Consider the following 24,631-nt stretch of genomic DNA (forward strand, 5'->3'; position numbering starts at 1 on the left):
TTCATTAAATATTTTAATTAGCTTAATTATCCACACATTTTCATTTAAAGAGGACCAGTTTCATAAAGGACTTGAATATTTCAATCACATCAGATGTTGTTGATGTTACACAGCAACCAAAATAATGAACTTAGGTCTTAACTCACATTCTCTCCTCTTCCTCTGCCATCCTTTGTTGCCTAACTTAATGGAATCACCAGAGATTTTTCCATATGAACTGCTCTGCTGCTGATTTTAATCTCTCTCTCTCTCTCACACACAGACACACACACACACACACACACACACACACACATTTATAAGGGTCTTTAAATCCAAGAAACATACTCATCACAGCCAACATGGGGCTTTTAGTAAACAATAAGATGTTTTTCATTTGGACTTAGATTAGCAAAAATTCTGTAATTGACAATACAGAGTTAATAAATGTGTAATGAGAAAGGAACTGATATACTGTTGGTGGAAATACAGATTTGGTACACTGACATTGATGGGCAACTTTTAGCATCTTTCAAAATTTTAAATAAAAAATTTATCCAATATTTCCACTTCTGAAGATCTCTCCTACAAAATCATTTTCTCTTCTAGTGCACTAAGATCTATATAGTAGGATGATCCTCCCAGCATTGTTTTGGAATAGCAAAAACCTAGAGATAAAACCTTAACCTCCATAGATAGTGCACAGGTTTAAATTTATAATAAATCCACACAATGGAAAACTGCACGGTATTTAAATTTTTGAGTTAAATATGTATTGCCAAGGATTAGAGGTTCTAGGTATAAATATCAGAAATATGTGACAAATCAAGTTGGAGAACAGCATATGCAGTATGAGTCTAAGTTTGAAAAATACATGATTTAGGCTATATACATATATACCCAAAGAAACTATCTGGAAGAAACTATATGAAATGTAATGATTACTTATATCTGGAAATAAAATTATAAGAGAGTCTTCTATTTTGATATTGCTTGAACTTTTATTAAGCATAATATACTATTGTACTAAGAAAAATATCAAAACAATTCCACTACTTGATTTCCAAGACACAGTAAGTTAAAAAAACAAGGACCAAAAAAGTAGTCATATTTTGCTACATTTTCAGTATGAAACAAGGAGAAATAAAAAACATTGGTTTATGAAAGAAAGGAAGGAAATACCAGAATCTAAAGAAATTACTTACAAATAGTGGTGTGTGTGACCAAGTGGAAGAAATGGGTATAGGAATTAGATTTCTTTCACTTATTCCTTTTTCTATAACTGAATTTTCAGTAATGTAAATGTTCTATGTATTCAAAAATAAAATTTAATCAAAAAGGATAAAACTAATTGGGTACAGACACAAATTACTTTATATATTGAATTAACATAATCACAGAGAAAATTAATTCGAGTAATTTTTGAACATAACACTGACTATACAGATTCAGGAGGATGACTTCTAAGGACAAAAATATTTGTAAAATATCTTGTACTTTATTTAGTAGGTTTGTTGTCGGTAGTAGTTTTGGTGTGGTAGTTCTGAAATCATTTTGTATGAACTAAAGATAAAATAATTAAGTATGTATTAATACATCAGTGTTGATGGGAATGAGGGTTCCCACTGTCGGAAAAGGAGATAAAAATATGGAATGGGTAAAGGTGAGGAAGAACCCTGTCATATTGGATTTGAATTGGATGTATCAGAATTAAATCACAATTTTAAAAAATGATTTCTAAATACCATTTTCCACTGAAAGAAATCAGGAAAATGGATAATTCCAGAGCTGGGGCAGAGAAAGTAGGAACGTAACCCTGGCACACCTTTATGACAAAAAGCAAGGAAGTGCTGAAAGAATGATGCAGTATCAAAAGGTAACAGGAAAACTTCCACTTTAGGCTATGATGATATAAACTGGAACTAGACTAGCTTTATCCACAGGAAGCAATGATAAAAGTGGACAAAATATATGAAGAAACTGTTTTCAGACCATGCAAGACTGTGATCTCAAAGAAAAGAAGAACTCATGTGGTAAGGTCCACAATCAAACCAACTCTCCAACTGGAGACAAATCCCCAACAATGGCTCAGTGAACTGAAGTCCTAACAGCTCAGGAGTCCTGCTGAAGCTACAGAGATCAGGAAAGCTACAGTGGCTGGAACCTTAACTAAAAGAGGAGAGTTCACTGAGGGGAGACTATAAAATCTATATGGGGGTTCTCTCTGAATCTTTGGCTGAAGATTGGGCTGAACAAGCACAGGGCATGACTGCCAGTCTTTTCATCAGACTGTGACCACCACAGGGTTAATAATAAAAGTGAAACTAGAGGACAAACACTGCTGGGGAACACCTTGTTAACATCTGAGCATTCAGCTAAGATTCCAGAGGAGTCCTGCTTTAGGAGAAAGAACTATGTCACAGAATATGGCCTACTCTACACCTTCCCCAACAAAGCCTAAAGTCAAGTCTTAATAAGACCCAGAGGAGAGCGAACAGAGCCTACGTTTCAGCAAAGCTGGAACTCCTGGCTTGGGGTCTCTCCCTTCTGCTGCCATGGAGCTGCCACGGAGCCACAGGGGAGGGCAGCCTCACTGCACTGCCAACTCTGGAGGGGCTCCACCAGCGAAGCTGTGACCATCCTGGGGACCGTGGACCAACCATGTGGCTGACAGGGTCTTGGTGCTCTGGCCTGGCTTCAGGTCTGAGCCTCTGAGGTGGGAGAGCTGAGTTCAGGACAATGGACCACGAGAGACCTCCTGGCACCACATAATATCAGACGGCAAGATCTCTCCCAGATATCTCTGTCTGAACACTAAGACCCAGCCCCACCCAATGGCCAGCAAGCTCCAGTGCTGGATACCCCATGCCAAACAATTAACAAGACAGGAACACAAACCCACCCATTAGCAGAGAGGCTGCCTTAAATCATACTAAGTTCACAGACACTCCAAAACACACAGCTGATGCAGCCCTGCCCAACAGAAAGACAAGGTACAGCCCCACCACCAGAACACAGGCACCAGTCTCCTCCACCAGGAGCCTACAGGAGCCACTGAACCAACCTCACCCATCAAAAACAATGGGAACTAACGAACCTTCAACCTGCACAAAGGATGCCCCAAAAGCATTAAGGTAAACAAAATGAGAAGACAGAGAAATATGAAGCAGATGAAGGAGCAAGATAAAAACGCACCACACCAAACAAATGAACAGGAAACAGGCAGTCTACCTGAAAAAGAATTCAGAGTAATGACAGTAAAGATGATCCAAAATCTGGGAAATGCAATGGAGAAAATACAAGAAAAGTTTAACAAGGACCTAGAAGAACTAACGAGCAAACAAACAATGATGAACAACACAATAAGTGAAATTAAAAACAGTCTAGAAGGAATCAATAGCAGAATAACTAAGGCAGAAGAACGGATAACTGACCTGGAAGATAAAATAGGGGAAATAACTGCCACAGAGCAGAATAAAGAAAAAAGAATGAAAATAATTGAGGACAGTCTCAGAAACCTCTGGGAAAATATTAAACACATGAACATTCGAATTATAGGGGTCCCAGAAGAAGAAGAGAAAAAAAAAAAGGTCTGAGAAAATATTTGAAGAGACTACAGTTGAAAACTTCTCTAACATGGGAAAGGAAATAGTCAATCAACTCCAGGAAGCGCAGAGAGTCCCATGAAGGATAAATCCAAGGAGAAACTTGCCAAAACACATATTAATCAAACTATCAAAAATTAAATACAAAGAAAAAATATTAAAAGCAGCCAGGGAAAACAAAGAGCATACAAGGGAATCCCCATAAGGTTAACAGCTGATCTTTCAGCAGAAACTCTGCAAGCCAGAAAGGAGTGGCAGGACATATTTAAAGTGATGAAAGGGAAAAACCTACAATCAAGATTACTCTACCCCGCAAGGATCTCATTCAGATTTGACAGAGAAATTAAAACAGAAATTTACAGACAAGCAAAAGTTAAGAGAATTCAGCATCACCAAACCAGCTTTACAACAAATGGTAAAGAAAGTTCTCCAGGCAGGAAACACAAGAGGAGGAAAAGACCTACAAAAACAAACACAAAACAATTAAGAAAATGGTAAGAGGAACATTCAAAGCGATCATTACCTTAAATGTAAATGGATTAAATGCTCCAATCAAAAGACATAGACTGGCTGAATGGATACAAAAACAAGACCTGTATATATGAGGTCTACAAGAGACCCACTTCAGACCTAGGGACACATACAGACTGAAAGTGAGGGGATGGAAAAAGATATTCCATGAAAATGGAAAGCAAAAGAAAGTTGGAGTAGCATTTCTCATATCAGACAAAATAGACTTTAAAAAATATTACAGGAGACAATGAAGGACACTACATAATGATCAAGGGATCAATCCAAGAAGAAGATATAACAATTGTAAATATTTATGCACCCAAAATACGAGTACCTCAATACATAAGGCAAATGCAAACAGCCATAAAAGGGGAAATCGACATTTACACAATCATAGTAAGGGACTTTAACACCCCACTGTCACTAATGGACAGATCATTCAAAATGAAAATAAATAAGGAAACACAAGCTTTAAAAGACACAGTAGACCAGATAGACATAATTGATATTTATAGGACATTCCACCCAAAAACAACAGAATACACTAAGTGCTCATGGAACATTCTCCAGCATAGATCATATCTTGGGTAACAAATCAACACCTGGTAAATTTAAGAATACTGAAATTGTATCAAGTATATTTTCCACAAGGTTATGAGACTAGATATCGATTACAGGAAAAAAAACCTGTAAAATATTCAAACACATGGAGGCTAAACAATATGCTACTAAATAACCAAAAGATCACTGAAGAAATCAAAGAGGAAATCAAAAAACACCGAGAAACAAATGACAATGAAAACACAACAACCCAAAACCTATGAGATGCAGCAAAAGCAGTTCTAAGAGGGAACTTAATAGCAATACAATCCTACCTCAAGAAACAAGAAACAGCTCAAATAAAAATCTAAATATACACCTAAAGCAATTAGAGAAAGAAGAAGAAGAACAACAGCAACAAAACAAAGTTAGCAGAAGGAAAGACATCATAAAGATCAGATCAGAAATAAGTGAAAAAGAAATGAAGGAAACAACAGAAAGATCAATAATGCTAAAAGCCAGTTCTCTGAGAAGATAAACAAAATTGATAAACCATTAGCCAGACTCATCAACAAAAAAGGGTGAAGACTCAAATCAGTAGAATTAGAAATGAAAAAGGAGAAGTAACAACTGACCCTGCAGAAATACAAAGGATCATGAGAGATTGCTACAAGCAACTCTATGCCAATAAAATGGACAAACTGGAAGAAATGGACAAATTCTTAGAAACGAACAACCTGCTGAGACTGAACCAGGAAGAAGTAGAAAATATGAACAGACCAATCACAAGCACTGAAATGGAAACTGTGATTAAAAATCTTCCAACAAACAAAAGCCCAGGACCAGATGGATTCACAGAAAAATTCTACCAAATTTTTGGAGAAGAGCTAACACCTATCCTTCTCAAACTCTTCCAAAATATAGCAGAAGGAGGAACACTCCCAAATTCATTCTACAAGGCCACCATACCCCTGACACCAAAATCAGAGAAAGATGTCACAAAAAAAGAAAACTACAGGCCGATATCACTGAAGAACATAGATGCAAAAATCCTCAACAAAATACTAGCAAACAGAATCCAACAGCACATTAGAATGATCATACACCATGATAAAGTGGAGTTTATTCCAGGTATGCAAGGATTCTTCAATATACGCAAATCAATCAATGTGATACACCATATTAACAAACTGAAGTAGAAAAACCATATGGTCAACTCAAAACATGCACAAAAAGCTTTCAACAAAATTCAACACCATTTATGATAAAAACTCTCCAGAAAGTAGGCATAGAGCCTACCTCAACATAATAAAGGCCATATAAGACAAACCCACAGCCAACATCATTCTCAATGGTCAGAAACTGAAACCATTTCATCTAAAATCAGGAACAAGACAAGGTTGCCCCCTCTCATCACTAGTATTCAACACAGTTTTGGAAGTTTTAGCCACAGTAATCAGGGAGGAAAAAGAAATAAAAGGAATCCAAATCAGAATAGAGGAAGTAAAATTGTCACTGTTTGCAGATAACATGATACTATACATAGAGACTCCTAAAGATGCTACCAGAAAACTACTAGAGCTAATCAATGAATTTGGTAAAGTAACAGGATACAAAATTAATGCACAGAAATCTCTTGCTTTCCTATACACTAACGACGAAAAAATCAGAAAGAAAAATTAAGGAAACACTCCCATTTACCATCGCAACAAAAAGAATAAAATACCTAGGAATAAACCTATCTAAGGAGACAAACATCTGTATGCAGAAAAGTATAAGACACTGATGAAAGAAATTAAAGATGATACCAATAGATAGAGAGATATACCATATTCTTGGATTGGAAGAATCAACATTGTGAAAATGACTATACTACCCAAGGCTATCTACAGTTTCAGGGCAATCCCTATCAAACTGCCAATGGCATTTTTCACAGAATTAGAACAAAAAATTTCACAATTTGCATGGAAACACAAAAGACCCCGGATAGCCAAAGCAATCTTGACAAAGAAAAACGGAGCTGCAGGAATCAGGCTCCCCGACTTCAGACTATACTACAAAGCTACAGTAATCAAGACAGTATGGTACTGGCATTAAAACAGAAATATAGACCAATGGTGTAGGATAGAAAGCCCAGATATAAACCCACTCACATATGGTCACCTAATTTACTACAAAGGAGGCAAGCACATACAATGGAGAAAAGACAGTCTCTTCAATAAGTGGTGCTGGGAAAATTGGACAGCTACATGTAAAAGAATGAAATTAGAACACTCCCTAACACCATACACACAAATAAACTCAAAACGGATTAAAGACCAAAATGTAAGTCCAGACACTGTAAAACTCTTAGAGGAAATCATAGGCAGAACTCTCTATGACATAAATCACAGCAAGATCCTTTTTGACCCACCTCCTAGAGTAACTGAAATAAAAACAAAAATAAACAAATGGGACCTAATGAAACTTCAAAGCTTTTGCAAAGCAAAGGAAACTATAAACAAGACAAAAAGACAACCCTCAGAATGGGAGAAACTATTTGCAAATGAAACCTGACAAAGGATTAATCTCCAAAATATACAAACAGCACATGCACTCAATGTCAAAAAACAAACAACCCAATCAAAAAATGGGCAGAAGACCTAAATAGACATTTCTCCAAAGAAGACATACAGATGGCCAAGAGGCACATGAAAAGATGCTCAGCATCACTAATTATTAGAGAAATGCAAATCAAAACTACAACGAGGTATCACTTCACACCCATCGGAATGGCCATCATCAAAATATCTACAAGCAATAAATGCGGGTGTGGAGGAAATGGAACCCTCTTACACTGTTGGTGGGAATGTAAATTGATACAGCCACCTTGGAGAACAGTATGGAGGTTCCTTAGAAACTAAAAATAGAACTACCATATGACCCACTTATCCCACTACTGGGCATACCCTGAGAAAACCATAATTGAAAAGGGGACATGTACCACGATGTTCATTGCAGCACTATTTACAATAGCCAGGACATGGAAGCAACCTAAGTGTCCATCGACAGATGAATGGATAAAGAAGATGTGGCACACATATGCAATGGAATATTACTCAGCCATAAAAAGAAACAAAATTGAGTTACTTGTAGTGAGGTGGATGGACCTAGAGTCTGTCATACAGAGTGAAGTAAGTCAGAAAGAGAAAAACAAATACCATATGCTAACACATGCATGTGGATTCTAAAAAAAAAGTGGTTCTGATGAAGCTAGGGGCAAGACAAGAATAAAGATGTAGATGTAGAGAATGGACTTGAGGACTCGGGGAGGGGGAACGGTAAGCTGGGACGAAGTGAGAGAGTAGCGTTGACATATATACACTATCAAATGTAAAATAGATAGCTAGTGCGAAGAAACTGCATAGCACAGGGAGATTAGCTCGATTCCTTGTGATGACCTAGAGGGGTGGGATTAGGGATGGCAGGAGGGAGATGCAAGAGGGAGGGGATATGGGGGTATATGTATACATATAGCTGATTCACTTTGTTATACAGCAGAAACTAACACAACATTGTAAAGCAATTATACTCCAATAAAGATGTCAAAAAAAAAGATCCACAGGGGAGAAAAAGATTAGAGACTGAGTCCCACCAAGTTATAGATGATCAGGACATACCTTGGGTTTTCCATTGATCTACTCTGACAAAGCATACAACTAAGCACCAAAAGTTCAAGATTAGTAATTGAACTGCTACTAGAACAAACACCAATACCCTTTAGAGGAACATAACAGAATTCAATATCTCTACAACATAGTACCTACAAATTCCATTACTCAATAAAAAACACTTGAAATGGGAAAAAAGAAGTAACCCCCACCAAGTCAATCCAAAATGTGTCTAAGATTACCCACTGTGTGCCAGCAGGATTTTGCATCCTCTTGACCACCAGGGACTATATTTTTCTAGCTGATTAAGATATCTTGTTAGCTCTGAAATTTTCCTTCAAACACCAGATCACTGAAAAGTTGTTTTATTATGGTCATCTTCCAGAGGTACTGGCTGCAAGATGACCAAATTGGGTTCAGAATTTAACATACCCTCTCATCTAATTGGTCATCCTATTCCTTTCCCTTCTAATAAGAAGATCCAGGCTAGGAGAGCTGAATTCCAATAATTGCCTAATACAGCTCACATTTTCCTGCAGCAGCAGCAGTACCAGCAAAAGCAAATAAAAAGTAAAGTGGACAGGTTAATGCCCCCCCCAAATTTAGTCCATGTATACCCTAGAGACATAATTTTTCAGGTTAGACAACATAGTTAAATAGAAGCCCTTGTGTGATCTCTCCTTGAGAGTTATTTGCCCACCCATCCTATTAAAAATTAATTTTAGATAATTAGAAGTCCTCTACAGGCTGTTTCTGCCATTAGCCTTTGTCAAGATATTAGCCAATTCCCTGCCATAAAGATTGACACCTTTAAGTAAAGCAAACCTACTTCTCATAGAGTAGACTTTCTAAATGACCTTATCTATTTAGTCCTAAATTTAGATAATGCCAGTGCTGAAGGACCTCATGCATTTTCTGTGAGGAGGATAACAAGCACACACTTTGCCAATCAGCTATAATCCTTAAAATTAGATACTGTGAATTTTAGTATATTCTAATGTAACCAAGCCCTAGATGCAATCTCAGAGCCATCTTTGCTGTTTCCCGATCCAGGGTTGATGATTGGGCTTACCTAATGTGCATGGGCATTACCTAAAAGAATAACCTGTGCTGTAGCTTCTAAAAATTGCATAGCACCCAAAACCAGGAGGTTTGTTTCAATATGTGCCCAGAGTAGATTTTAAAAAAAAAAAAGTCTTGAGTCTTATTATTTTCCCTGATTGGCAAGTACAGAAAAAGAAACTTCCATCACTTGGTCCTCTGTCTTGTGCATAAGGTGGTACTTGGCATAAGTATTTGTAGGGATCTTAGTGAAAAGGGTTCCTGTCTATAATGAACTGCACAGAAATCATTACACCTGGTGTCACATCTGGCACTAAACAGTTATAAATGTTAATGAGCAAAGGACACAATCATTTTTCATTTTTTGACTTGAAGGAAAGAAAGGAGGGGAGAAAATAAAATTTCTAAGTTCCATTGGCTATTCCACGAACAACTATGCAAGTTTAATCCAGATCTCTTTAACTGGCAAAGGCCAAAGGACCTCACAGACTGTATGAAACAAAATTTTGTACTCCAGATTTGCCAGAGTAATTTGCCAACTCAAATAGGACCATCATAATGAGAGTGCAAATAATTATTTTTCCTACATAAAACAGTAATATTAAGAGGATTGTAGGGGCTAGGATGGGGGTTATGATGAAAGTGGCGAAATAAGGCAAGAGTGAAAACAACTGCTCCAAAGGACCCCCATCTTCATCAGCTATGTGCAACTTAATGTGTCTTTTATCCATTCCATGCTTGGTTTTATTTCTGTATTTTGTGGTAAAAAACAAACACTACACACACAGACATGCACAAACCAACATCAACCTATTACTCTTCCCTTTCTATTCCATATACAATGTAAATAGACGGAGGAAGGCATAAGAGAAAAGACCAACTGTATTCAAACCATCTCCACTGCCCAGACCTGTACAAAAAGGTTTGTTCCAATATTACAATTGCTATATGTCCTAGGAGGTAGCTGAGGGTAAACAGATGGGGAAGAGGAGACTGAAACAATTCAAATATATTCACTCTAAGGGGAATATCTTTGGGGGTAATGTTTCTTTTTTTTTTTTTTTTTACATCTTTATTGGAGTATAATTGCTTTACAATGGTGTGTTAGTTTCTGCTTTATAACCAAGTGAATCAGTTATACATATACATATGTTCCCATATCTCTTCCCTCTTGCGTCTCCCTCCCTCCCACCCTCCCTATCCCACCCCTCTAGGTGGTCACAAAGCACCGAGCTGATCTCCCTGTGCTATGTGGCTGCTTCCCACTAGCTATCTATTTTACGTTTGGTAGTGTATATATGTCCATGCCACTCTCTCGCTTTGTCACAGCTTTCTTTAATAAAGCTCACTGCAGCTATGACACCACTTGCCTACACTGAGAAGACAAAGCTAAGAACATGTAATAAGCCACAAACAGTCTCACACTTGATAAGAATAAAGGGGCAGAGCATTAAAATGTTGATCTTTAAAGGGCATCTGCACATCAATGATAACTACATCTGTGTGTGTGTGTGTGTGTGTGCGTGTGTGTATTTTTTTTTTAACAGCATCCCTCCTCATAAATAATAAGGAAACCAAGAAAACAAGACAGCATACGCAGGTAGCAACTTGTTTTTTTTTTCAGATTGGATTTTACTTGAATTAAGCTATCATAATATAGATGGCTTTTTAAATTCTCAATTCTTTTTCTTGCTTTCAGATTCTGCTATAGACATTATAACATAACCAAGTGAGGAAAATGGGATCCAGTCCAACAGGCTATATCGCTAGTAAGTAATATCTCCAAGTATTTTATTTCAGCAATAATCAATCTGAGCCAAGATTGAAAGTGAAAATGTGACTTCAAAAGTAAGGCAAGGAAAGACAGCCACGTAAAATAGGCCAAGCTGGAGATATTATACGTAAAATGTTACACACAAATACAGCGGAAAGAGAGTCACAATATACAAAAACGTGTTAAAGACATTCATAAGTATTTAATGGGGGAGAAAAAGCCAATATATTCCCCTACCTTTACCATTCAAGAATCCTTTGGACTTGAGTAGTGTTACTCTATTTTATAACCTGTGACCCACTTCTGTGAAAGACTTATTAATATACTATCAATTGAAGAACAATACTATTCTTTAGCAATTTCAATGATCAAGTATTCTCACCTTAGAAAACAAACATTAACCAAACTCCAAGCTCCAGCCAGTATTTATTGCTTTGAAAAATAGCCATGTACTTTATTGCCTGGGTTTTAGACTTAATGAGAAATTAAAGAGCATACATTTAATTCTAGGAAGTAACTGAATTAGAAGCCAGCAGAAAGCCCCATCCACAGCCTTTTGTTTTCATATACCAATACATTCCTCAACGTCTTACTGGAATGATTACAGACAGAAAATCAATTCTGAAAATCTCATGCATGATTTGTAATTATAGCTAAAATGTATAATCAACGCTGAAAGACATATATATCCAAGTGTTGTTAAACAATGATTAAGCTTTGATTGGGATATCTACTGGCTACAGCTAATCTCTTAGTACAATCATGGCTGCCTACCAGACCACCATGTTCTAGGAATAGATATTTATTCTCAACAAATTCCTCTTCAGGCAATTAGCTAATATTTCCAAACTTGGAAGGTTTAAACCTCTGCCTGTTAGGGATTTGGTACAAATGTGAGGATGTGAGGAACTAAAGCTCACTGATACTTGTCAAAAACTTTCATTTAAACTGTAACGCTGCATACGCAATTAGGAGGCAAAGAATATATACTTCTAAAGGTTTCCTGTCTTCTCATTTGCAAATGTTTGCTCCCAGGTGTATATGCACTAGCAAATGTAACCAACTCTAAGAAGGCCCTTAACATTTTATTGTCCACTGAGAGTATACTGCCACTGAAGTTGAACAAAATTCCACTGGTTTCCCAGAATTTTGTCAGGGGTAGGCTAAAATCTCATTTTTACTTTGGCTACTTTCCAACATAGCTGGATTACAAGTGCTTCTGTTTAAAGGTATTTGTAGTTAAAGATACAGATGCTCTCTAAATGCTCACAAAAAGCATATATTTTTGACCAAATCATGAGAAGTTGCCAGCAACTTACCAGAATTTCTCTTTGACACCATCTTCAAATTTGTGCTGACTACAGAACACACCACAAGGGCCAAAAGAAATGGTGGCTTCATTGTTCACTTTCCTTGGCAGCTGAAAAGTCAAAAAAGGATATGAAGTTTGAATCACAGATCTTGGCCTCAACAAAGCAGCAGCTATAATTTCACATACCTTGAAGACACATTACAGAAACAATGACATTTTGGTGATTTCTGGCTTTATTTTTATGCAAATGGAAGAAAATATGAAAGTTCACAAGAGCATCATGTCAAAGTTCCCTGCTCAGAACTTTCAATGGTTTCCCACTGGATTTAGAGTAAAATCTGAACCCCCTCCATTAGACTTTCATGGGTCTGCAGGTAGGGCCTCTGCTGCCTCTTTGATCTTATTCCACAGCACTTTCCTCCTCGTTGGCTATGCTCCATCCACTATGGACATTGTATTTGTCCCTGGAACATGCCTTAGTCATTTCCTCCTCATGGCCTTTGCATTAGGTCTTCCTGCTGGAATACTCCTCCCCACTCTTCACTCACATTCATTAACATCCTATAGGTTTCAGTCCCACAAAAAGGCCTTTCCTGACTACCCAATCTTAAAGTCTCACTCTGTCATTCACTAGCTCACTTCCTTGCTTGTTTTATTCATAAGACTGATCAGCACTTACAGTTATTGTATTTATGTGACAGGAAGAGTTTTTACTCAACTTTGACATTGATGTTTTAAAATCAGCAGCACCGAACCTTAAATAATTGGAATGAAACTGTTCTGAAATGAAAAATAACTGAGAAAAGTATGGAACTGAACTGAGATATTGTTAAGAACCCCCCAAAAGGGAACAGAATTGACTAAAGCACGATCATCGGTAGGCATTTGGGGAAAAAACAAAAACGTTTTTAAGTGTTTATTCCATTGAGTTAAGACTTTTCAGTAAATCGGTGTCTATATGAGGGCTCATTTAGAATCCTTTACAAGTCAGAATATAAGCACCACAGAGGTACACTGGGTACATCATAAACCCAAGATAGAAAAATAGCAAAGGGGACCATGAGGGTGAAACCACAGAGATCCCTGAAATAATGGATGGAAGCAAACCTGAATGGAAAGACAAAAACAAGCTCTGGATAACATTTAAAGAGCCAGAATTCCATGTAATGATTTGTCTTCTGAATAATTGGTTTGTACCTAAATGTGCAGAACCTTACCCAGAATGTAAGAGTAATAGGATGATATCAAGTGTTGGGTGGGATCCTCTTTTCCCAGAATTGACCAAAAGATCCACCTGATACCCTAAATTCAGAAAAATTCATGTTTGGGTGAGGCCACCAGTTCAACTATTCAGTGCAGCTAGTTCCTTATCATACTGCCCCCCCCCCCACCACCAACTCCATCAATAAACAGAGGTCTGGGAAGGAAGAGGAGGTCTTTTGATAACAAAGACAGGCTTTGCTTTCCCAGTTGTCATGCTGGACTTCCCTTTTACCACTGAAACAGGAATAAAGAACCCTGGGGAGAGATGGTATGCTGGAGGTTTCCAGATGACCAGGGGGCCAGGACTAATCCCTATCCATCCCCAACATACACCAAATTTCCGAGTCCCAAGAAGCATGGAAGTTAGATTTGGCATATTACCAATGATCCATCTCGGATTGGGTAAACAGATGATTCTTGTCATAGGCTTTGTAACATGGGGCAAAATGAGTGCACCTGAGAGGAAAGTGGTATGATGCTACCTGCTAAAACTGAGGGAAGATGTAATCAAATCTTTCCAGGGACTTCCAATGTCCAGAGGAGATGCCTGGAGGAGAATCTCATCATCAGGCCTGCTGTAACTACTACCTGTTTATACAGCACATACAGACAGCTAAATGAGAAGTTATGACCAACCAAGGAGAAGACATCGTCAATCACAAGCATTTCATTTTCCTCTCCCTCTTCTCCAGTCACACCTATCCCAATGCAACACCAAAGGAGAAGGTACAGAGGAAAGACGAGGAAGAAGGGAAAATGTGTGAAAACCTACCACACACCCTCCAAATTCCTATCCATGAGAGCCACATGTCTCCTCTGTTTGAAAAAAAAAAAGGAAGATACAATATTTGAATCAGATAGGATCTTAGACTAAGACGAAGTCTTTAAAATCAGAACAAAACTCAGAAAACATCTGAAAAATGATAGAATCAAACTGAAATGTTTATCACTGTCCCTGACTCCTAGTGGAAAAAGGAAGTACAGTAGAGCACATGAAGTAGCAATTAGGAAAAATAGTACCATACCATGTTTATACTTCAATGAGTTGAAACACTTAATAAATCAGTTATATTTATTAGCTTGGTTGTTTTTAACCACTCCTTGACTACTAACATGTAAGCTTCATGAGGGCAGTCACTTAGTCATTAGCTGTTGTATTCTCAGCATCTATCATAGAGCTCGACATATAATAGGTTATCAGTAAATATTTTAATGAATGAAAGGGGAATATCAATGTAGATAACAACATATCAATGGTTCAAGTAACACAAATAAATTGCAGCTTTCAGTGGTTTTCTTCCCAAGTTACCCATTTATTTGAAATAGAATCTCTCTTATCTAATATATGATTATCCAAATCTGAGATGGGCCCCATCTCCTGCTGTAGCAGACTCTGTTGGTACCCTATCCATATCCTCTTGGGCCTCCCAAAAGTCATCTGCACAGAAGTCTTCCTGTGTTTCTTTGCCAGAGGTGCTTCTCTATCTGAAAAAGCAGCTTGAATAGCATAGGAGGCTGACTGGAAGTTCCAGGTTGTTAACACACCATGAGTGATTCTCATTCAATGATACGGGAGTTGGTGAATAAATACCCCAGCTTCCTCACCCCTTGGAATGTTCCAGTAGGACTGAATGGCAAACTGCTCATTAGCACACTCTATTGGCTTTTCCTCCCTTCTAGTCTGACTTTGCCATTCCCTTGCAGTACTTGCTGGGATCACCTCCCAAATAAACTACTTACATCCAAATCCTTGTGTTTGAGTCTGCTTTTGGGAGATCCCAAACCAAGACTCTGAAAATACCATTATAAACTCCACAAATTTCTTTGTTTTATATTGACTATCTGTCCAATTTCCAGCTCAAAAGATTATGTAGCCTCTGAACTTTCAAAAGAAGGCTTATACTTCAAATTTTTCCTGAACCACAGGCACATTCTAGCTCTCCTGTCTTGTCTCCCTTTTTAGAACTTATATCACCCCCAATGACTTTGATAAGAACACTGGCTCATCTCTGATTTAGCTCTTCCTGCTGTATTCGCTCAGTTACCAACTCAACCTTGCTGCTTAGCTATTAGGAGACTTCCAGGGTCTCCCTATCCTCAACCCATCTTACTCATGATTGTACCTTCACTATTTCTATCTAAAAGTTGACAGTTTGTAAGGACCATAATTTGCCTAGAATATCATTTTAAGGATTCTAATATTTTGTAAATGGTGACAAAATTAAAGATTATTTGAAAAGCACTTTTTAAAATGTTACTTTACCCAGTAGTTATAATTTTCACCCAAAGCGAGAATTGTATTTCATACCTGTTATTCAGAGATATTAAGGGTAGAAAACAGCTGACAAAAAAATATTTCTACTTCCTTAGTCAACTCCTTCCTATTCTTTGTGAAATAAAATGCTTAATGCTTGACTTTGACTAGTGAAATCATCGTGGGAATTGAATACGTTAACCACAGAACTATTTCATATACTCCCCTTCTTTTCAATTAAAATCAGTGGGTAGTGTATATATGGCCATGGCTCTCTCTCGCTTTGTCACAGCTTACCCTTCCCCCTCCCCATATCCTCAAGTCCATTCTCTAGTAGGTCTGTGTCTTTATTCCTGTCTCACCTCTAGGTTCTTCATGACATTTTTTTTTCTTATATACACTACCAAACGTAAGGTAGATAGCTAGTGGGAAGCAGCCGCACAGCACAGGGAGATCAGCTCGGTGCTTTGTGACTGCCTGGAGGGGTGGGATAGGGAGGGTGGGAGATGCAAGAGGGAAGAGATATGGGAACATATGTATATGTATAATTGATTCACTTTGTTATAAAGCAGAAACTAAGACACCACTGTAAAGCAATTATACTCCAATAAAGATATTAAAAAAATTACATGTACCCAGGAGGTAAACCAATCCTATGTTGAATTTCTTAAAAAATGTTAATTATTAAAAAAAATCAGTGGGGAATAGAAAAACTGGATGTATTGAGGTTTTTAATCTGTATATTTGCCAATCCTATTTCCACAGGAGAGTTCATTAATTCAGCAAACTTTGATGAATAACTATTATATTTTATGATAATAATTATAACTTATTGAGCATTTTTTGTGTGCCAGATAATGCAGTGGACTGTGATATTGTATTTTATCCTATTAATGACCATGTGAGTTATTATTATCCCCATTTTCTTTTCAGAAAACTGATACTTATGGCTTATCCAAGTCCACAACAATAGTAAATTAAGGAAGAAAGGATTTCATTTTAGCTCTGTGTGACTACAAAACCCAAACTCTTAACCACTACTAAACTATATTTGCCCTAGAAGTTAGATGCTATGGGAGTCATAAACCATGTCTAAGATTATAAAACATCACTTCTTGCCATCTAGTATGCATGCACACTGGAGTGCTTAGTCAAGTGCAAGACAGTAGAGAACAATCTGTATATGTTAGGTGGTAAGCGAATATAGAGTAAGAAGCGTGTTTGGTAGCATGTTCAGTAGGTGATTCAGATTTGCCACTGAAAGGGAAAATCTGCCAAACTGCCAATTCAAACAGTCAAAAAGAAAGGCCAGTGCAATCAATCTCCTAGCAATGCTCATCTGCAACAGCAATCCACCTGAAATACCATCACTGATCAAGGAATGTGACCACTGGGCTCCCAACATACGTTTCCACACATCTGTTTAAACACTAAAAGTGTCAGAAGCAGCTCAGGTTATCCCCTGGAAATCTTACACTGAAATTTAGGCTTATTACATTATAACTTTTCCCTCTTTGTGATTTTACAACCAACTCACTGTTGTGTGAAGAAAGTGTACAGAAGCATGTATAATATTTTAAACGATGGCAATTATGCTGCTATTCAATTATTTCTAAATTACTTTTTTCCCCCATAAAAAGGGTCTTCCCCTTACCGTGGCTATAAATATGCAGTGGTCCTTATGCCTAAAGTTCACATCCCCCTGAGGGCTTTGTGTTTACTGATTCCCTAAGGGTAGTATGTAAAAATCCCAAAAGGCCACATGAGGAATTCTAAAGACTGAAGACACTGACACAATTGCTAATGAAGGCATTAGTATTCCTCTCCTTTGAGTACCAAATCTTAATATGAGTAGGGCCATCTTGACAAGAGAGTTTTAAAAAATGTAACTGAACTAAATCTTTCAACAGATAATTGTAATAATAATGTTATGCTCGAATGGTTTTCAAGTATAGTTTATAAATTACCTTCTCCAATTTACTTTCTTCCTCCCTTAAAGTACCAGGCATGTCAGGTTCCTGGTTCATGTTAATTTTTTTAAAGCATCTGTATGGCATACTCTTGACTCTAGAAGCCCAAACAAGTTTAACTTATGAATATATTCTGACACAGGTGAAAGATTCAACTAGATATATCAGTTAGGCTGCAGAGAATATGCAATTATATCATTTCTTAATACATTCTTGCCATCAGAGACAATTTTGTTACTTACAATGTCTTCCAATCATTTGGATCAGCCAATCATATATACATAACCTCCAAAAAACTGGAAGTTACAAACACACAGACACACAGCTCACATATATATCACAGATGTATTATTTATAAAGATAATTAACTTTCAAAGACAGTTCTGTAGTTAACACACATTCATCTCAATCTCTTATATTTTCTACTTCCACAGTCATCCTCAATGAAGTATGGTATTTATATAGAGATGACCCTGAGGTCTTATTAGATCTACAATCAGGAAACAAAGATGCAATAATGTTAATGAGATTCTACTTACTCAGGAGAAAAAGTTGGTTCTCAATTTGACTCAAATTTGGAAGATTTCAATAGTTATGTAGTCCAACCATCAACCAATGAAGAAATCATTTGATAACCTATCCCTGTATCTACCATGTCCTCAGCTACTTCCTATTTCACGAAAACAACTATATGAAGTGGCAGCCCATTCTATTATTAGCTTTAATACTTATAAATGGAGGTAGAAAGAGACATGGATACTGAAAGGAAGAAAGCCAGAAATACACAAGTAGGAAGACACAGACAGCTAAAGATAGAGAGACAGATGGATAGGAAACAGATGGAAAGATAAAAAATACACACAGAGGAGAAAAGGAGAGATAGATACAACATATAGAGAAGCAGAGGCTGAGCATAAGACAGAAATGGAGAAACAGAAAGCTGACATATCAAAAAATAAGGGGAAACAAAAGGTAAGAGGAATTATGGGGGAGAAATTTCTGAGAGATAGAAGAGACCACAAGGGTTAAAAGAGACGCAAACACAGAGGGAAAAAATGGTTATGAGCAACTCTAGAGTTCCAGGAGCATGACAAAAACTGACTATCTCTCAAACTACTGTTTTTCCTGTAGTAATTATAGAGCCCACAGGTTTTGGCTCAGCATGTAGTCCCAAAAAATGGAGTCTTCATTTCCCAGTCTTCCTTGCAACTGGACAGGTGAGTTCTGACCATTAAGATATAACCAGAAGGGGCTTCCCTGGTGGCGCAGTGGTTGAGAGTCTGACTGCTGATGCAGGGGACACAGGTTCGTGCCCTGGTTCGGGACAATCCCACATGCCGTGGAGCGGCTGGGCCCGTGAACCATGGCCATTGAGCCTGCGCATCGGAGCCTGTGCTCCGCAGCCTGTGCTCCACAATGGGAGAGGCCACAACAGTGAAAGGCCTGCATATCGCAAAAAAAAAAAAAGATATAACCAGAAGTGTCACATACAAAAGGGATAAATCTTTCCCAGGGTTAGTCCAATCACCAAACTTAAAATAGTGGGTATAAATTTTTATAAGCTGTTTAGAGAAAAAGTCTTCAGTCATAATTCACTGCTAGGAGTTTTCCATATCCCTCATCATTCAAATTTTTCGTCCTACAATAAAAATGTGTTTGTCCAAGACCTGTATATATGCTGTCTACAAGAGACCCACTTGAGACGTAGGGACACATACAGACTGAAAGGGGATGGAAAAAGATATTCCATGCAAATGGAACTCAAAAGAAAGCTAGAGTGGCACTTCTCATATCAGAAAAAATAGACTTTAAAACAAAGACTATTAGAAGAGACAAAGAAGGACACTACATAATGATCAAGGGATCAATCCAAGAAGGAGATATAACAATTGTAAATATTTATGCACCCAACATAGGAGCACCTGAAACCATAAGGCAAATAATAACAGCCATAAAAGGGGAAATCGACAGTAACACAATCATACTAGGGGACATTAACACCCCACTTTCACCAATGGACAGATCATCCAAAATGAAAATAAATAAGGAAACACAAGCTTTAAATGATACATTAAACAATATGGACTTAATTGATATTTATAGGACATTCCATCCAAAAACAAGAGAATACACTTTCTTCTCAAGTGCTCATGGAGCATTCTCCAGAATAGATCATATATTGGGTCACAAATCAAGCCTTGGTAAATTTAAGAAAACTGAAAGTATATCAAGTATCTTTTCAGACAACAATGCTATGAGACTATTTATCAATTACAGGAAAAAATCTGTAAAAAATACAAACACATGGAGGCTAAAAAATACACTACTAAGTAACCAATAGAACACTTAAAAAATCAAAGAGGAAATCAAAAAATACATAGAAACAAATGAAAATGAAAACACGACGACCCAAAACCTATGGGATGCAGCAAAAGCAGTTCTAAGAGGAAAGTTTATAGCAATACAATCCTACTTTAAGAAACAACAAACATCTCAAATAAAAACCTAAACTTACCCCTAAAGCAATTAGAGAAAGAAGAATAAGAAAACCCAAAGTTAGCAGAAGGAAAGAAAATCATAAATATCAAATCAGAAATAAATGAAAACGAAATGAAGGAAACAATACCCAAGATCAATAAAACTAAAAGCTGGTTCTTTGAGAAGATAAACAAAATTGATAAACCATAACAGCCAGACTAATCAAAAAAAAAAAGGTAGAAGACTAAAATCAGTAGAATTAGAAATGAAAGAGGAGAAGTAACAACTGACCATGGAGAAATAAAAAGGATCATGAGAGATTCCTGCAAGCAACTATATGCCAATAAAATGGATAACCTGGAAGAAATGCACAAATTCTCAGAAATGCACAACCTTTTGAGACTGAACCAGGAAAAAACAGAAAATAGGTAGAGACCAATCACACACACTGAAATTGAAACTGTGATTAAAAATCTTCCAACAAACAAAAGCCCAGGACCAGATGGCTTCACAGGCAAATTCTATCAAACATTTAGAGAAGAGCTAACACCTATCCTTCTCAAACTCTTCCAAATTATAGCAGAGAGAGGAACACTCCCAAACTCATTCTACAAGGCCACCATCACCCTGATACCAAAACCAGACAAAGATGTCACAAAGAAAGAAAACTACAGGCGAATATCACTGATGAACATAGATGCAAAATTCTTCAACAAAATACTAGCAAACAGAATCCAACAGCATATTAAAAGGATCATACACCATGATCACCTGTGGATTATCCCAGGAGTGCAAGGATTCTTCAATATACACACATCAACCAACATGATACATGATATGAACAAACTGAAGGAGAAAAACCATATGATCACCTCAATAGATGCAGAGAAATCTTTTGACAAAATTCAACAACGATTTATGATAAAAACCCTCCAGAAAGTAGGCACAGAGGGAACTTACCTCAACATAATAAAGGCCATATATGACAAACCCACAGCCAACATCATCTTCAACAGTGAAAAACTGAAACCATTTCCATTAAGATCAGGAACAAGAAAACGTTGCCCACTCTCACCACTATTATTCAACATAGTTTTTGAAGTTTTAGCCACAGCAATCAAAGGAAAAGACATAAAAGGAATCCAAATTGGAAAAGAACAAGTAAAGCTGTCACTGTTTGCAGATGACATGATACTATACATAGAGAATCCTAAAGATGCTATCAGAAAAGTGTACAGCTAATCAATGAATTTGGTAAAGTAGCAGGATACAAAATTAATGCACAGAAATCTCTGGCATTCCTATACACTAATGGTGAAAAATCTGAAAGTGAAGTTAAGAACACACTCCCATTTCCCATTGCAACAAAAATAAAATACCTAGGAATAAACCTACCTAAGGAGACAAAAGACCTGTATGCAAAAAACTTTAAGACACTGATGAAAGAAATTAAGATGTTACAATTTACAAACAGATGGAGAGATACACCACGTCCTTGGATTGGAAGAATCAACATTGTGAAAATGACTTTACTAGGCAAAGTAATCCACAGATTCAATGCAATCCCTATCAAACTACCACTGGCAGTTTTCACAGAACAAGAAGAAAAAATTTCACAATTTGTATGGAAACACAAAAGACCACGAATAGGCAAAGCAATCTTGGGAAAGAAAAACGGAGCTAGAGGAAGCAGGCTCCCTGGTTTCAGACTATACTACAAAGCTATAGTAATCAAGACAGTATGGCAGTGGCACAAAAACAGAAATATAGATCAATGGAACAGGATAGAAAGCCCAGAGATAAACCCATGCACATACGGTAACCTTATCTTTGATAAAGGCGGGAAGAATATACAATGGAGAAAAGACAGCCCCTCAATAAGTGTTGCTGGTAAAACTGGACAGCAACATGTAAAAGAATGAAATGAGAAGACTCCCTAACACCATACACAAAAATAAACTCATAATAGATTAAACACCTAAATGTAAGGCCAGACACTATCAAACTCTTAGAGGAAAACATAGGCAGAACACTCTGAGATAAATCACAGCAAGATCCTTTTTGACCCACCTCCTAGAGAAATAGAAATAAAAACAAAAATAAACAAATGGGACCTAATGAAACTTAAAAGCTTTTACACAGCAAAGGAAACCATAAACAAGACGAAAAGACAACCCTCTGAATGGGAGAAAATATTTGCAAATGACGTAATGGACAAAGGATTTATCTCCAAAATTTACAAGCAGCACATGCAGCTCAATATCAAAAAAACAAACACCCAACCCCAAAATGGGGTGAAGACCTAAATAGACATTTTTCCAAAGAAACATACAGACTGCCAACAAACACATGAACAGATGCTCAACATCACTAATCATCAGAGAAATGCAAATCAAAACTGCAATGAATATCACCTCACACTTGTCAGAATGGCCATCATCAAAAAATCTACAAACAATAAATGCTGGGGAGGGTGTGGAGAAAAGGGAACCCTCTTGCACAGTTGGTGGGAATGTAAATTGATACAGCCGCTATGGAGAACAGTATGCAGGTTCCTTAAAAAGCTAAAGATAGAACTACCATATGACCCAGGAATCCCACTACTGGGCATTTTTTTACCCTAAGAAAACCATAATTCAAAGAGTCGTGTACCGCAATGTTCATTTCAGTTCTATTTACAGTAGCCAAGACATGGAAACAACCTAAGTGTTCATCAACAGATAAATAGATAAAGAAGATTGGGCACATATATACAATGGAATATTACTCAGCCATAAAAAGAAACGAATTTAAGTTATTTTAGTGTGATGGAGGGACTTAGAATCTGTCATACCGAGTGAACTAAGTCAGAAAAAGAAAAATAAATGCCATGTGCTAACACATATATATAGAATCTAAAAAGAAAAAGAAAGGTCAGAAAGAACCTAGGGGTAAGATGGGAATAAAGGCGCAGACCTACTAGAGAATGGACTTGAGGACACAGGGAGGAGGAAATGTAAGCTGGGACAAAGTGAGAGAGTGCCATGGACATACATACACTACCAAATGTGAAATAAATAGCTAGTGGGAAGCAGCCGCATAGCACAGGGAGATCAGCTCGGTGCTTTGTGACCACCTAGAGGGATGGGACAGGGAGGGTAATAGGGAGGTAGACATAAGACGGAAGAGATATGGGGATGTAAGTAATATATAACTGATTCAATTTGTTATAAAGCAGAAACTAACACACAATTGTAAAGCAACTATACTCCAATAAAGATGTTTAAAAAGGGGGTCAAATTCTTCTCAAAATGTAATGTACACATTTATACACTGTTTATGAGATTATAAATTGGTATAGCATTTTGGAAGGCAAACTGACAGTACTTGAAAAAGTTTCAAGTGTTCAGGAATTCCTTTTCTAGGACTCCATACTACAGAAATCCAACTACATATGCACAGAAATACATACATGTACGAGGATAGTCAATGCAGGACATGTTGTAATGTTCAAAATCTGGGAATTAACACCTTTCCATAGAGGAATGGTTAAATAAAGTATACTATATCCATACTATGAAATACTATACAGCTGTTAAAGACACTGAGGTGTACAGCTATGCATAGATATGGGTAGATCTATAAGATATACGAAAAACAAACATGATCCCATACATAATGGAAAAATCTATATATATGTATGTGCATGTATGGAAATTTATAGAAGAAGGTTCGGATTTTTTAAATTTAATGTTTATTTATTCAATCACATAAATAAATTTAATATTATAATCATTCTTTACACTGTTTTAATTTTTTTTGATTGTTCTGATTTGGTCTTCTAAGTACTTGTCTCCTTTTTAAAGTTTTCTTTAGATTCACCTTTATCTTGACTTGTATTTTTATGACAATGGAGTATGTCTTTTTTTTTTTAACATTTTTATTGGAGTAAAATTCCATTACAATGGGGTGTTACCTTGTGCTTTATAACAAACTGAATCAACTATACATATAAATATATCCCCATATCTCCTACCTCTTGAGTCTCCCTCCCATCCTCCCTATCCCACCCCTCTAGGTGGTCACAAAGCACCGACCTGATCTCCCTGTGCTATTCAGCTGCTTCCCACTAGCTAGCTATTTTACATTTGGTAGTGTATATATGTCCATACCACTCTCTCACTTTGTCACAGCTTACCCTTCCCCCTCCCCATATCCTTAAGTCCATTCTCTAGTAGGTCTGTGTCTTTAT

General features: G+C 37.1%; 1 protein-coding gene across 1 annotated transcript in view; it reads right to left on the reverse strand.

Annotated features, from left to right (window-relative positions):
• Positions 1 to 24,631, reverse strand: part of IL1RAPL2 (interleukin 1 receptor accessory protein like 2) — a 1,145,014-nt gene that overhangs the window by 1,060,606 nt on the left and 59,777 nt on the right. Inside the window, exon 2 of the mRNA XM_060292358.2 lies at positions 12,443 to 12,543. Coding sequence (XP_060148341.1) covers positions 12,443 to 12,524 — 82 coding nt within the window. The 5' untranslated portion in view covers positions 12,525 to 12,543. The remainder of the gene's footprint in view (positions 1 to 12,442; positions 12,544 to 24,631) is intronic.

This window comes from Globicephala melas, chromosome X (genome assembly GCF_963455315.2).
Source record: "Globicephala melas chromosome X, mGloMel1.2, whole genome shotgun sequence".
Lineage (NCBI taxonomy): Eukaryota > Metazoa > Chordata > Mammalia > Artiodactyla > Delphinidae > Globicephala > Globicephala melas.